General features: G+C 45.0%; 1 protein-coding gene and 1 gene segment (V, D, J or C); one reads left to right on the top strand and one right to left on the bottom strand.

Annotated features, from left to right (window-relative positions):
* The window catches only part of LOC146813330 (T cell receptor beta constant 2-like), a 934,578-nt gene that overhangs the window by 678,139 nt on the left and 241,612 nt on the right, over nt 1-14,827 (bottom strand).
* LOC146813333 (trypsin-like) lies at nt 5,540-14,182 on the top strand. The gene is made up of 5 exons (XM_085620145.1): nt 5,540-5,615; nt 8,428-8,587; nt 10,849-11,102; nt 11,694-11,830; nt 13,935-14,182. The coding sequence occupies exons 1-5, from the start codon at nt 5,576-5,578 to the stop codon at nt 14,082-14,084; spliced, it is 741 nt and encodes a 246-aa protein (XP_085476271.1). The 5' UTR covers nt 5,540-5,575; the 3' UTR covers nt 14,085-14,182.

Below are 14,827 nucleotides of genomic sequence, written 5' to 3'. Positions count from 1 at the left end.
AAGCTCCACATAGCTGCGTTGCAGAGACGTGTAAAAAAGGGCATGGCCTAGAGCACCTCTCTGCAACGCAGCGCAGTGGTGCTTACTGAAAGCACCTGGTGGGCTAGTTGGCCCCCCGGAATTTTTTACCCAACTTAAAACGCGCCACAGGGCGTGTTTGCACACTTCACCTCAGCCCCGTCCCCTCCCTTCACCACTATGTAAACACGCCCTGTGGCAGTTTTAATTTGGGAGATTAAGTTCATTTGAATACTGAGGGTCCCTAGGGTACAACTAGCCCACTAGGTACCTCCAGTAAGCGCCACAGTGCTGCTTTGCAGAGAGGTGTAAAAAGTGGCACGGCCTGGACCACCTCTCTGCAACGCAGCACAGTGGCGCTTACTGGAAGCACCTGGTGGGCTAGTTAGCCCCCAGGGTCCCTCAGGATTGAAGGGGAATGATTTCCCCAACCTAAAATGCGCCATAGGGCGTGTTTGCACACGTCACCTCAGGCCCTGTCCCCTCCCTTCCCCACTGTATAAACACGCCCTGTGGCCGTTTTAAATTGGGAGATTAAGTCCCCTTGAATCCTGAGTGTCCTTAGGAGCAAATTAGCCCACTAGGTATCTCCAGTAAGCGCCATTGCAGAGAGGTGTAAAAAGGGGCACGGCCTGCACCACCTCTCTGAAACGCAGCGCAGTGGCACTTACTGGAAGCACCTGGTGGACTAGTTGGCCCCCAGAGTCCCTCAGGACTGAAGGGGAATTTTTTCCCCAACTTAAAACGCACCACAGGGCGTGTTTGCACATATCACCTCAGGCCCCGTCCCCTCCATTCACCACTGTGTAAACGAGCCCTGTGGCCGTTCTAAGTTGGGAGATTAAGTCACCTTGAATCCTGAGGGTCCCTAGGGTCAAACTAGCCCACTAGGTACCTCCAATAAGCGCCACAGAGCTGCGGTGCAGAGAGGTGTAAAAAGGGGCGTGGCCTCTGAACACCTGTCTGCAACGCTGCACCCTGGCGCATACGGGAGATACCTGTTGGGCTATTTGGCCCTCAGGGACCCTCAGTATTGAAAGAGAATAATTCCCCAACTTAAAACGCACCACGGGGCGCGTTTGCACAGTGGTGAAGGAAGAGGGCGTGGCCTGAGGTGACATGTCTGCAAAAAGGCCCTGTTGCGCGTTTTAAGTTAGAGAATTAATTCCTCCACAATCCTGTGGGTCCCTAGGGGCCAACTAGCCCACCAGGTACCTCCAGTATGCGCCAGGGGGTCTGCGTTGCAGAGAGGTGTTCAGAGGCCACGCCCCTTTTTACAACACTCTGCAATGCAGCTCCGTGGTGCTTACTGGAGGTACCTGGTGGGCTAGTTGGCCCCCAGGGACCCTCAGGATTTACGAGAAATTAACTCCCCAACTTAAACCGCGCTACAGGGTGTGTTTGCACACATGTGAATTCAGGCCCCGCCCCCTCCCTTCACCACTTTGCAAATGCCCACCGTGGCACGTTTTAAGTTGGGGGATTAACTCCCCTTGAATACTGAGGGTCCCTGAGGTGCAACTAACCCACCAGCGACCTCCAGTAAGCGCCACAGAGCTGCGTTGCAGAGAGGTATAAAAATGGGCGTGGCCTTAGAACACCTCTCTGCAACACAGCCCCCTGGTGCATACTGGAGGTTACTGGTGGGCTAGTTGGCCGCAGGGACCCCCGGAATTCAAGGGGAATTCGTTCCCCCTCTGCAAACGCGTCAGGGGGAGCGTTTGCAGAGTGCTGCAAGACGGGGGTGTGGCCTCCGGCGCATTCCGGTCTTTTTCTTTTTTTGTTTTAAGAAGGGGGGCTGTGTGGCCCCCTTCTTTTTCTAATATTTTGACCCTGGGGACCCCATCCCCCAGGGCCTGCCCCCAATTAATTTTTTTCTAAATCAAAAATTGGGAAGGGGGCCTTGTGGCCCCCCTCCAGAGGCCTTAATTGGCCCCGGGGACCCCATCCCCCGGGGCATGGCCTTTTTTTTTTTAAATAAAATTATTTTGCGGGGGGCTGCGTTGCCCACCTCCTTAGGCCACTTAAGGCCCCGGGGACCATATCCCCTGGGGCTGGCCCTCTCTGTTGGGGACCGTGGGGAGGTCCCCAATCCCCCCATGGTCCCAGCCGGCTCCTCGTGTCCTTCGGGAGCCGGCATTGCTTTTCCACATGGGGAGCTTCTAAGATGCAGCTCCCCGTGTGGAAAAGCAATTTGTTTTGAATTTTGAAAGCGAAATTCAAACCAAGTTTGCCATGGCAGGGCGGGAGTCGCGAGGCTCCCGCCGTGCCATAGCAAACTAGAGTGTCCCCGGGATGGGCACCCCGGGACACTGCAGGAGCCGGCCCTTGGGGGTGGCGGTACCCAGGGCCCTCAATGGCTCCAGAAGGGGGGCAACGCGGCCCCCTCCTCACATTTTCAAAGCCCCGGGGGGTGGTGGTCCCCGGGGCTGGGGAGTCCGTCACAGACCCCCCAATCTAAATATTTAGAGCCCCGGGGAGGTGGCGCTCCCCGGGGCGTGTGGGGAGGCTTGAGCCCCCCTCACACAAGGTATTTTCTTTTTTTAAAGCCACGGGGGGTGACGGTCCCTGGGGCTGCGGGGGGGCAGTGTGCCCCCTCGCAATCAAAATTAAATCGAGACCCAGGGGTTGGCGGTCCCTGGGGCTGCAGGGCAGCTGTGAATCCCCCCGCCATTCTTTTCTGAAAGCCCTGGGGGGTGGCGGTCCCCGGGGCTAATTAACCACAAAGCGCGGGAGACAGCGCTTCGTTTTCTTTTTATTTTGGCCGAAATTCGCGCTGGGTGTGTGAATCTCAGCGATTTATTTAAAAAATGCTTTTTTGGGACCCCCTGAGGAGTCCTAGGGGGTCAGGGTGTTTCTACCCTGCCCCCTTTTTGCGTTTTGTGAGGTTTTTCTTCTGCTTTCTTGTGCCTCAGTTCTACCGAGGCACCACAAGATGGCTGCCAACACTTCCTGGTTTGGAGTGTTGACAGCCAATTAGCATACAGCTTGTGCTCGGCAGGGTGCGCGGATCCACCGCTGCCATAGATATATATCTGATTTTGATTTTCTCAGGAACTACTGAACGGATTTACACCATTTAACAAAAAAAGGCACAAGTGTGAACCAAGGTCTATGTCTTTGCCAAATTTGGTGTAATTTCATTGAGCAGTTCGTGCTGTAGCTTCGATTAAAGGTTCCTATGAGAAATTGCATGGGGAAAACACGTTTTGGGACCCCTTTTTTTCTTGGCCACTGCTTGATGAATCACCCCGAGACTTTCAGGATAGGAGTGGACCAGAGCGCCCCACCAGTTTTGAAACTTTCGTGAAGATTCGTCAACCGGCGCCAAAGTTATTCCAAATAGAATGTTGCGGATTTCCTATGGATAACAGTTCCTAACTATAACTACCTACTGGCGACCGCCAGTAGGTAATAAATATATATCATACTAAGTATTGTAATCATCTCAGCATGACAATATCTACATAATATAGAAGACTGTGTACACCAGGTATTAAGATATGCAAATGTGCATGTTTTGATCTAGAAAGTGGGCTATCTGTAATGTTTTCACCACAGTATGAAAGTTGTTTAATCTGCAGCACTTTCAGACATTTCTTATTTTAAGTGAATAGTGTATTTTTTACCAATTGTTTCACAGATTGTATACTGTTCTTAGTCAATACTTTTTCATATTCTGAAATGTATTTCTCATGAGAGTTTCACTGCCTGCAAACAGTGTGCTAGAGCGTAAACTCTCCCCATAGAGTGGACAGTGTTTAAGCTGCTCACTTCTGTACTCATATCAACTTCATTTCCCATTGTAGGTTTGTGGACTGTTAGGGGTTGGAACAAATAAGAACTGTCCATAGTAGGGCATTCGTTTTGGAACAGATGTTCAGTATTTTTATGAAGCTGCCTTGCTATGAGCAATTGTATAGAGATTGAATACTGTATGCAATGAGGGTTTCACATATGTCTGTGGTTGATTGTTGATGTGAAGTATGCTACCCAGGAAGTGTATGCTATACAGTCAATGTGGCACATTACATATGCTTTCTGCACCTAAGGGAATTGTTTCTGTGATGACAATAATAATGACATATTCTTCTGAGCTATTTTGTACTTACTTTCAGAGCTCTAATGCGATACCCGTTTGTAAAGCAATGTGTACAAAAGAAGTTTGGAAGACGTCATCGATGATTTCATCAGTGATATCATCAATTATGCCATTTGAGATGTCATCGGTAATTAATTTTCTAGCACGTAATTAATTACCTAAAAGAAATGACATCAGGCCTCAAAGCTGGTGGGCGCAAGCTTAGAGACATGCCGTTTTCTAGTTCAGCTGGGGAATCTTTAATCAGGGATTAAACAGGACTCATTCACAATCTATACATTCTAAGTTTTCATGTTTATTACAACCTTCCGACCCCATTCATCATTGTTATTTAATTTTTTTCTTCAGTGTTGATTTCAGCTGCTTCTTGTTTTGCATCTTATTACGCATCTGATATTCATTGTCGTTTTCAGGCACTATTAATTGTCTTATTGACTAGAATTCAGTAGACATGGTGACCATGTTCCAGTCCCCCCCCCCCACCCCCCCGGGGCACAATGCACTGTGTAGAGCTTATACTTATAAGTGTTTCTAAACCTGCACTGGCAAAGTCTATAGGCCTCACATATGCAAGTTCTATTGGCTTTGTTGATTTTTTTTAGATACTTTGTAGAGTGGAACGCCTGCTGTGCTGTATGTGCTGTACTTAAAAGAAAAGTGCTATCACCCTGCCAACATTGACCATGGCATTGCACATTTTAAAACTTTTTTCTTCTACTTTTAGCCATGCTGCTCAGCAGTCACACCATTGCACAGCATTGGTAAAAGCATTGGCTTTGTTAATGCTTGTTTTAAATGTGTCAAGTATTCTTGAGTTTTGTGGTATACATAATATATATGTTGTAATATGTGAAGATAACAAAAATGCTCAGTTTTGATCTATATTCATATCTTTTAACACTAGCTTTCTGAGACAGATCTAAAATAGTGATTTCCTCACTCACATCATGCTAATAGTTTACCTTTTTGGGGGGGCTGGTATTTGAGAGCCAGACACTGAATGGAATATTATGGAACAGTGAGTTATGTGTTTTGGATAACTTATTATGAATGGCTGAGCTTTGATCTAAATCTTATTCCTCATTCCTTTTAAGACTTAGAAGAGACCATGGGTTTAGCTCCTTCCTATCCGTGCAGGTGTTGCCATCTGGTGTGCCCAGTTGCCATGTTCAGTGCAGCTCATCATTGGATGGTGAACTCCTAGTGTGCAGTCACTCGATGGTGGTTAAATAAAGGGCAAAGTTTGAGAGAAAAACAAACAGCTAATCATTAACCTATTGATCTTGTATTCTACTAACTTCAGTACATTATATGCATTTTCTTTCCATATCATCACCTGCTTCACACAAAAATAGAAGTAGCCTTGGAAAGAAGCAGATAAAGCTGGGTCTGGTTGGGTATAAATACCCGGATCTCCAGCAGGGGAATCACACTGCGAGCACTCACAGGACAACCATGAAGTTCCTTCTGATCTGTGCCCTCCTGGGGGCTGCTGGTGAGTTAGCATTACACCACATGTCACTGGGGAAGTTAACTTCATCAATCCACTCTCAAAAGGCAGGGTTTTCTCCCCATTTTGGTGGAGGTCAATTTTCCCAATCTGCAGCTCACCAATGTTAAAAGGGTTCAGGAGTCTTTGAATGTGTGACCTGCTATTCTGAATGGGTCATTTCACATTTCTGCTAAATATATTGATTTGGATCCATCACTACTCATCAAGTGAAGGATGGAGGTCAAATTTGTCAATCCGCAGATCATCAAGGTTGATCAGCAAGCACATTGGAAGTTATTGAGATCCAACTCTGTGTCCATTGACAGAAAACTGGCATCCGCACAGGCCACACACGGCCGCCTTAACTTTATGGAGCGTAAAGTGGTCATGAGTCCTGGACCGTGTGACCTGCTCTTCTGATTGGTACATTGAATTCATTATTACTACTCACCAAGTTATTGTACTACTGAGTGAAGGTCCACCACCACAAGCCATTACATTGGTTTGAGTGATTTAGTGTACAGTAGAATACCATGAAACATTACTGAGTTTCATGGTAGTGAATCAATGTAAACAAACTTATATTAATCAAATATTGCAACAGCTTCTTTAAGAATGGTTCAGACCTCATTCTCTACAGCCCCTCTAAAATAGTGATTAGAGTGCAATTAATGGGAGTCACACAACTGTGGTGCATCCCTCACTGGCAATTGTGGTTCCATTTTACTTGATCAAGCCTTCACCCAATCACCTACGTTGAATGAACAAACAGTTGTTTATATATGTAGCTGGGTGTCCAGCGTTATAAGCGCCTCTGAGTATACAAACTAGACATGCTAACTCTAAATGGTGAATGACTGTGATTCTTCTCTACTTTATGGAAAAACATGAATTATGCTTTAATATTTGGCCATTGTAGAGTATCTGTTGGACGGAGTTCTGTGTTTATGGAATATGAGAATGCTGAAGAGTAGTTTGTTGTTTTTTATACCATTTCTTTTTTTCTTTTCAAATGTTCTCAGAACGGAAATTCTGGGGATAGTTGTTAATCATACTTTTGTATATGATGGCTTGTTGTTTGATACTCTTTTTTAAAAATATATCCTACCTGGGCCAAAATCCTTTCCGAACTACATGCCAGCGCTCTTTAGAATATTAGACTCAGGAGAGTTTGATAAGTTGGCTACCAAACATTCATAGCATTTACTTTAAAAAGTGAGAAATGCTGCTTTGTATGTAATATTAAAAAAGCTATTCATTACAACAAACAGAGAAATAAAATGAATAGATTAATTCACCTTTGAAATGTAGCTATTACTTTTGCGGGTTATCTCTTTTCAGCTTGGTTTAAATTAAACTTAAATGAAAAACCAATAGGCCTATTGCATAGCCAGATCATGCACGAGACAAGGAGAATTACTGCTTCAAGAGACTTTTAGCCAAAAACAAATTCCTCATGACCAATATAGCGTTTGTTCTTTCTATGGTGATATTTCTGGGCAGCACGTTCCCTGATGGCTTCAGGACATCACATGGTTACCACAGCAGTGCACTGAACTTTGTAGCCTTTTGTGTCAGTCTTATGCACTTGGGGCGTAATTTACAATGAATTGGCATAGGGCAGTACCATAAGTCTTTTAGCTGCACTGTCCTATGCCAATTCGATAGGGCAGGAAGGCACCGTATTTACAAGATATGGTGCATTGCCCTCCTTTCAGCCAGCACCAGCGCACAATTTGGTGCCTAGAGCCAATGCAGGCCCCTTGCACCATGTTGCAAAGCTGTCTGAGTTGTTGGCAGGATTGTTTTTGTGCAAGACAGGAAACCTTCCTGCTCAAAAAAGAATCTATGGAGGCTTTGTCCTCCTACGTGCAGCACACATGAAAAGAGGAAAAAACAAGGAGAAATAAAGATATGTCTCCTCTTTATGGCTCCCCTAGGGAGGCAGAGAGTTTTGACCCTTTGCCAGGTTTACAGATCCTTGTAAATCTGGGAATGTGCCAAAGCCCATGGCTGCAGGACCAGACTGGCTGTAGCTGGCACTGGGCCTTTCCCTGGTGGGCCGCAAGGGTGGGGGCCGGTTTTGGGCCACTGGGGGGCCGTTTTTGTTACCGGAGGTCAGCAATATTGGCTCCCTGTAACAAAATCGGCCGAAACCGGCCCTAGCAAACAGTTCGGCCGCACACCCCCCTGCCCCACAGGGGGGCCGGCTGATCAGTTTGCCAGGGCCAGTTCTGGTTTCCAGTCCGGCACTGCATGGGTGCTGCAATGGAAAGCCCACTGCAACACCCATGGAATGCCTCCTTGATGCAGGGCACGGCAACACAGCAACTTGCGCTGTGTTCGCCTTTCACTATATCTACAAGGTCATGAAAAGCCATGCGAAGTGGCTTTGCGTGGCCTCGTAGATATGGGTTTGCTCTCTTTACTTCCAGGGCATCATAAAAAGTGATGCTCCGGTGGTGCAAGGGGCTTGTAAATAAGCCCCCAAGTTACTATGACACACCCATTCAGAAACCGACTATAACAATTTTGTGCTCACCTTTTTATCTTTCTGGAGAGTTACATTCAGTCAGCTTTTCAATTGACCAACAAATATGCAAATTATCTCTACGAAAATTCAATATTTACAGATCGTTCTCACCTATGTTCATCTAGCAGAATCTGATATTTTAAGAAAAGTGTGGCAGCTATTTGCTAATTTTGAATTTATCACCTCATCATCATAGTTGATGTCGGTGATGGTGTATGTGTCGCCCAATGGAGTATTTCATAAATTAATTCACCTTTGGTATATTTCTTGCCTCTCTTTCAGCCGCTTTCCCCATTGATGATGATGATAAAATTGTTGGTGGCTACACTTGTGGGAAGAATGCGCTCCCCTACCAGGTGTCCCTGAATGTCGGCTACCATTTCTGCGGCGGGTCTCTCATCAACAGCCAATGGGTTGTGTCGGCTGCTCACTGCTACCAGTCGTAAGTCCACTGAAGTTTAGCTATGCATGGTATTGGCTAGAGTATACATTTTCAGTGAATTCAACTTGCAAGAAAGTAATCACCCAAGCTGAATGTAAGACAATTTCAGTTCCATTAAGAACAGCAGGTCCTCGCCTGATAGACCAATCTAGATTATACTTAAAAGCAGGACATCTGGCAGATGCCCTAGGAGTGAGGGCAGGAAGTACTTTTATTTCATAGAGTATCTAGGGAAAGGTGGGTAAACCCAATCTTTGTTATTAATATAATTCAATTCAATTATTGACCTACAGCGGCTCATTTATTTATTTGGCATTGAGCCATGTCAGCTGTTCTAACCTGGAACCTTTGAGCATATGCTTCAGGACAGTCAATAGTTGAGCATATGGGTATAATTATTCTACCTAAACTTGAGAAGCTTCCAAATTGACCATATTAGCTCATGTATTAATTCCACGGTGTAGCCAAAAGTCTTTTCATTTCTGAAAAAGTGTCTATAAGCCCTCTTGTAAGAATTGAGTTTAATGGGTATTTTTTGGCTGCTTCTGTGCTCGAGGGCTCTTCCGTGTTGTTAAAATGGCTGCAGATGCTTGTGTGCCCCCTTCTGTAATACCCATTGCACATGGACACATTTCATGACTGGATAGTGGAATAGAAATAGAGAATAATTGCGTATAATCCTTGGCAGATGAGGGATGTAGTGGTGCCATTCAAGTCTGAAGAATGCATGAGATATGAACATATATAACTAATACTGTTGTAAGGTCAACAATATTCTGACGAGGACACCAAGTGATATCAGTTCTGGCTCCAGATGGCAAGTGAACAAATCTGACCACCTCACTAGGAACACTCACTCTTGTTAGCAGGTTTCATGGGCCGGTCGGGGAAGCAGCATTTGAGCGCCCTGCCAGCAGATTGTTATCCAAAGACAATGGTGGATTTACTGGCAACTCAAAGACTCAAATTGGTAATTTGGTAGTTTCAGATTGTTCCCTATACAAGACATGACACCATACAGTGGTGGCACACATAATATAAAATATATAACAGCAGACCCCAAGGAAATTAATTATTTAAGGCCTCTATCAAGGCAACCATTATTGAGGCAATCACTGAAAAACTGTGGAGAGAACAATTATAAGGCTTTCAAAGACAGCAGTACCCTTTGGATATCAGGTGATCAGAGTCTGACAGTCAATCAAGGACGCAATCTCCTGTCATGGATAGAAGGAAGCCTGGTCTCGTGGTGGGTGACAAACAGAAGGAGCAAACCCTGCTGCACAACTGGTAGTTATGTATATGCAGATGGGAAGCCAGGGCTGGCTGCAATGGGTGCTTTCTTGGGGCTCACCATAGAACACTTGATATCTCATAAAAAAGTCTCACACGCTTGACATTGTTTGCAGGAGGTATGGTACTTAAGAGACTAACTAAGTTGGTGAGGGTTGCTCTTACCTTATTAAAAAACATACCCGGAAGAAAACAACCAAATAGAAGAACATTTTCAAGACAGCTAAATGATTTCGGGCCAGATGTACGACCGTTTTTTGCAGTCGCAAGGGGGTTGCAGACCCCTTTGCGACAGCAAACAACGACGTGGCCATGTACTATTCCTATTTTGCGAGTCGTAATTTATTTGCAACTCACAAAACAGGAATACTGAGTCTCAATTAGGAAGGGGCGTACCAAGGGTGTCTCTTCCTAATATCTAGTCCCGCAGCTATGTATGACTCTTTTGCAACCGCAATTGCGGTCGCAAAAAAGTCGCGGTTTACCACCCTTCTCAGAAATGGTGGTAAAGCACTTGCAAATGGGAAGGGAGCAGGGAACCCCTTCCCCTTTGTGAATGCAAGGAAAAATATTTTTAAGGGCAGGCGGTGGTCTCAGAGACCTTTAAGGAAAACGGTCTGCATTAAAAAAAAAACGGCTTTATTGAAAAGCAGTCACAGACACCGTGGACTGCTGACCCCAGCAGGCCACCATCCTTGTGAGGCTGGCCATTCCCAATGGGGTCGCAAATTGAGAGTGGCTCATGAATATTGATGACCCTCGCATTTTGCGACCCCATTGGGAATAGCTAACAGTGCCTTTGACACTGTTGTACATTGGATTTAGCGCCTCGCAATTTGCAACTCACAATTTGTCGCAAATTCCAAGGCGCTTAATCCAATGGTCGTACATCGGGCCTAGGATGTATAAAACTGCTGTTTTGGCTATAAAGAATTAAAAGGCAATATTTAATTTGGTTCTTGTTCCAGACGTATCAATGTGAGACTTGGGGAGCACAACATTGCATCAAATGAAGGAACCGAACAGTTCATTGATTCCACCAAGGTCATCAGACACCCCAACTACAGCTCCAGGAACCTGGACAATGACATCATGCTGATCAAGCTGTCCAGAGCCGCGACTCTCAACAGCTACGTCAAGGCCGTCGCCCTCCCATCAGGCTGCGCTGCATCTGGAACCCAGTGTCTGATCTCAGGATGGGGCAACATGTCCGGCAGTGGCTGTAAGTATTCTAGGGGACAAGGATTTATCTTTAACAAGAACTATAAGTGGGGGGTGATGTGCAATTCACTATTAAATGGCAGGTCAATACCTTACAGAAAATTCATTAGAGCAATGCTCAGGGCCAGAATTTATCCCAGAGCAGTCTCATACTGTTGATCACCACTTCCAATTAAGTCTAATCGACATACAATAGGAGGTATTTAGTCTTTAATTTTGAAGTCAATTCACCTGTTGAGTGTGCGGGTAATCAATGACATTCTACACTGGCAAATAATGTATGACAGGAAAGCAAAATAATATTAATAACTAACCTCTTTGTGTACTGCATTGCTGCTGGTTCTAACCTCTGCCAAAAGTCTAGAGGAAATGGAGAAAAAGGTGAAAAAAATGTCCTACAATTTACTGTAATGCACGGTATCAAATCGTGAAGGTCTCTCCACAAGGCATCTTATCCTCTTGATTGTTTAGATGTTTTATTGTGCAGTTATTATTCTCATTATAATCTACATTAGGACATATGTTGTGCAGGACAAAAATTGTTATATTTCTATTGCCAACATAAATTAATTTGTTATCCACTTTTCATCAGCAAACTACCCCAACACCCTGCAGTGCCTGAATGCCCCAATCCTGACCACCAGCCAATGCACCAGCTCCTACCCAGGGCAGATCACCAACAACATGTTCTGCGCAGGATACCTTGAAGGCGGAAAGGACTCTTGCCAGGTATGTGACATTCTAAGGTATTTCACACGGCACCAGCACAACGTACATAATTCATTGCACATCATGGTTGGATCTGTAGTAGATGCAGCTCATTGAAACTGGAGTAATAATTAATTGATAGACAGGACTCAATAGTGGGTAAAATATTAAATCAAAATAAAATAAAATATCAAAGAGGAAACAAAACTCAAAGGTGATATTCAATACGTATTTGTCTGCCTCTTTAACGCCTTTGTGTTACCAAGAAGAGTCCAGGGCACAGGTGCACTTGTGCAGAACATGGACTCTTATTCTAGGGTTTTGTTTTGGTGGAGAAGAAAATGACTGGAACGTGAGAGGAATATTTAGAAACAGAATAAAGGCAATGAGTTTAGTAGAAGAACACATTAATGAGGGTTGTGTTGGCAGGAGCTGAGGAAGGACTGAATTAGGAATGGATCCCTGGCTGATAAGCGTGCCTCTGGTTTTGCCACAGTGTGCACTGAATGCATCAATACCGTCTGAACAAGGCCTTGGGATGCATTCACTTTCCTCCTCTGTGAGGCCACCTTACTATCCCTTACTATGGGAAGAATAGATGTATTTTAAACAACCTCATTTAACAGGATCACTGTGTCTGGATTCTGGGTCGGGATCAGACCCCGACTCAATTCTCAGGAGAATACATCAGTGATGGAATAGGGCGTAAGGTGCTTTTCACATTCTGTGGGGAAATTGTGCGATGAAAAGAGGACATTTGTTGCAGTGCACCTCACCTTCCAGCATGGTTTCAACCAAAACCATTTGAAAAAGGTTAGAAATTGCTATCCTTGGTCTTTTCAACCATGTCAATTTGCTCCTCCTTCACACACAAGGTCCCTTTAAAAGGTTCACAGCTACAGTTCAGATATTTTCGTAATTTCTCTTGATTTTGTTCAGACCATCTCTCTTTATGCTTCTTCCAATCCATCAGGCTTGTAATCACATTGCCTCACTGCTACTATGTGCCCCACTGCCTCCTCAGTACTGGAAAGCCCCACTCTAGGCTTTATCTCTCTCATCCCTGCGGTACCTTTAAAATCACTCAGATGTGCTATATTCTAATCAATCAATCAATCATGAACATTTATAGAGCGCGCTACTCACCCGTGAGGGTCTCAAGGCGCTGGGGAGGGGGGGGGGGGGAGCTGCTACTGCTCGAAGAGCCAGATCTTGAGGAGCTTCCTGAAGGAGAGATGGTCCTTGGTAAGTCGTAGGTGGGTGGGGAGAGAGTTCCACGTCCTGGCTGCCAGATAGGAGAATGATCTTCCTCCGGTGGTTGTTCTCCGAATCCGAGGGACGGTGGCTAGGGCGAGGCTGGCGGAGCGGAGCTGGCGGGTGGGTGTGTAGAACGTGAGGCGGTTGTTGAGGTATTCGGGGCCATGTTGTGTAGAGCTTTGTGTGCGTGGGTGAGGAGCCTGAACGTGATCCTCTTGCTGACAGGGAGCCAGTGCAGGTCTCTCAGGTGGGCAGAGATGTGGCTGTGTCGAGGTATGTCCAGGATGAGTCGTGCGGATGCGTTCTGTAGAGCTACAGAGAACCCCCTTTAACATTCCTCTAACGCCAGAATATCAATAACACTGAGCACAAGCAGCGCTAACTGGTCTCCAGACCTGGACACAATACTGACGTCTGTTGACTTGTGCCTCGAGCATCTTGGGGACCCTTGTGTGATGTAGTCTGCAATCAAATCAACATTCTTCATGAATAAATGCATGCATAGACCGAAGACAAATAAATAAAAAAAATTGCCAATGGCATTACAAATCAATTATGGGAAGTGATTGGGTTTTTATACAAAGTGCTATGCCACATGCGGTGGTGTATGGTGCGACCCTTAGGAAAAGTGCATTTGGCTAAAAAGGGATTTAACAACCAAAGTAATGATCAATATTTCAGACCACATACAACAGAATACTATGCTTGCAACCATTACTCACATGTGATGAATGATACAAGTTGTGATTTCCTTATCGTATTCTGTCAGAGTAGTGCAAATAGGCTGACTTTATTGCACGCATTAGTCTCGGGTTGCACATAGTATTCTCAATTCAACATTCTATGAACATTGTCTTCTTTCTTTCAGGGTGATTCCGGTGGCCCAGTGGTCTGCAATGGTCAGCTGCAGGGTGTGGTCTCCTGGGGCATTGGTTGTGCTCAGAGAAACTACCCAGGAGTTTACACCAAGGTCTGCAACTACGTCAACTGGATTCAGAGCACTGTGGCTTCAAACTAAGAACATTTCCTACCTGAGATGATGCTCACAGAATTTGACTTCTTGATTTGACTCTGTACTGCTGTGGAGGAATAATAAATCATGGATTAAAAACTGAAGTTTATCTATTTTCTTTTATCTATTCCTTCCTGCATATGAATTGATCAAATACATTTAAATATAGCCTTCAGGCAAAACAAGCAATGGCAAAGTCAATAGGCCTCGAATTTTATATGTGCAAGTGCTTCTTCACTGATTGGTGAATTTGTCTGAGTGTCTAGACAAATGGAAGAATGACTAAATAGGTAGGTTAACGTATGGATGAATGAATACAGAGATGAATCAATAAATTATTGCTTGAATGTATGGCAGGAAAATGAGTAACTTGGTCCTGGAATGGATGACTGGAATATTGTGTTCATTAATGAGTGAGTGAACAGCTTGAGGAAAAGCTTCTCCTGCCACATCAAACACACTGGTATCAGACAACCATGGGCTCCCACATCATCTAACCATTAAGAAAGACTATTTCTGAGACTGTAAGAGCCAAAAAGACAACCTTCAGCTCTAATAAATCTTTCCTACCAGAATTGTTACTAAATGGTGATTTAGGTTCCAAATAAATAAAAACAGAATGGCTCCCGAGCCATGCTAACTTTCAGCAGCAGCCATGGTCCGTGCAGGTAACAACGGTGGGACGGTGGTGCCAGGTAAGCTGTTACCTGCACGGACCGCGGCTGTTTAGCAAATAAACCACTGCTGTG

This window comes from Triturus cristatus, chromosome 7, assembly GCF_964204655.1.
Source record: "Triturus cristatus chromosome 7, aTriCri1.1, whole genome shotgun sequence".
NCBI classification, from domain to species: domain Eukaryota; kingdom Metazoa; phylum Chordata; class Amphibia; order Caudata; family Salamandridae; genus Triturus; species Triturus cristatus.
The sequence above is the reverse complement of the archived record's forward strand: the minus strand, read 5'-3'. Positions and strand labels throughout refer to the sequence as shown.

Excerpts from the sequence above, each read along its gene's own strand:
- LOC146813333 (XM_085620145.1), top strand. The coding sequence starts at position 5,576 with ATGAAGTTCCTTCTGATCTGTGCCCTCCTGGGGGCTGCTG. Across the intron at positions 5,616-8,427 it reads TGCCCTCCTGGGGGCTGCTG|CCGCTTTCCCCATTGATGAT; the intron begins GTGAGTTAGCAT and ends CCTCTCTTTCAG. Across the intron at positions 11,103-11,693 it reads CAACATGTCCGGCAGTGGCT|CAAACTACCCCAACACCCTG; the intron begins GTAAGTATTCTA and ends ACTTTTCATCAG.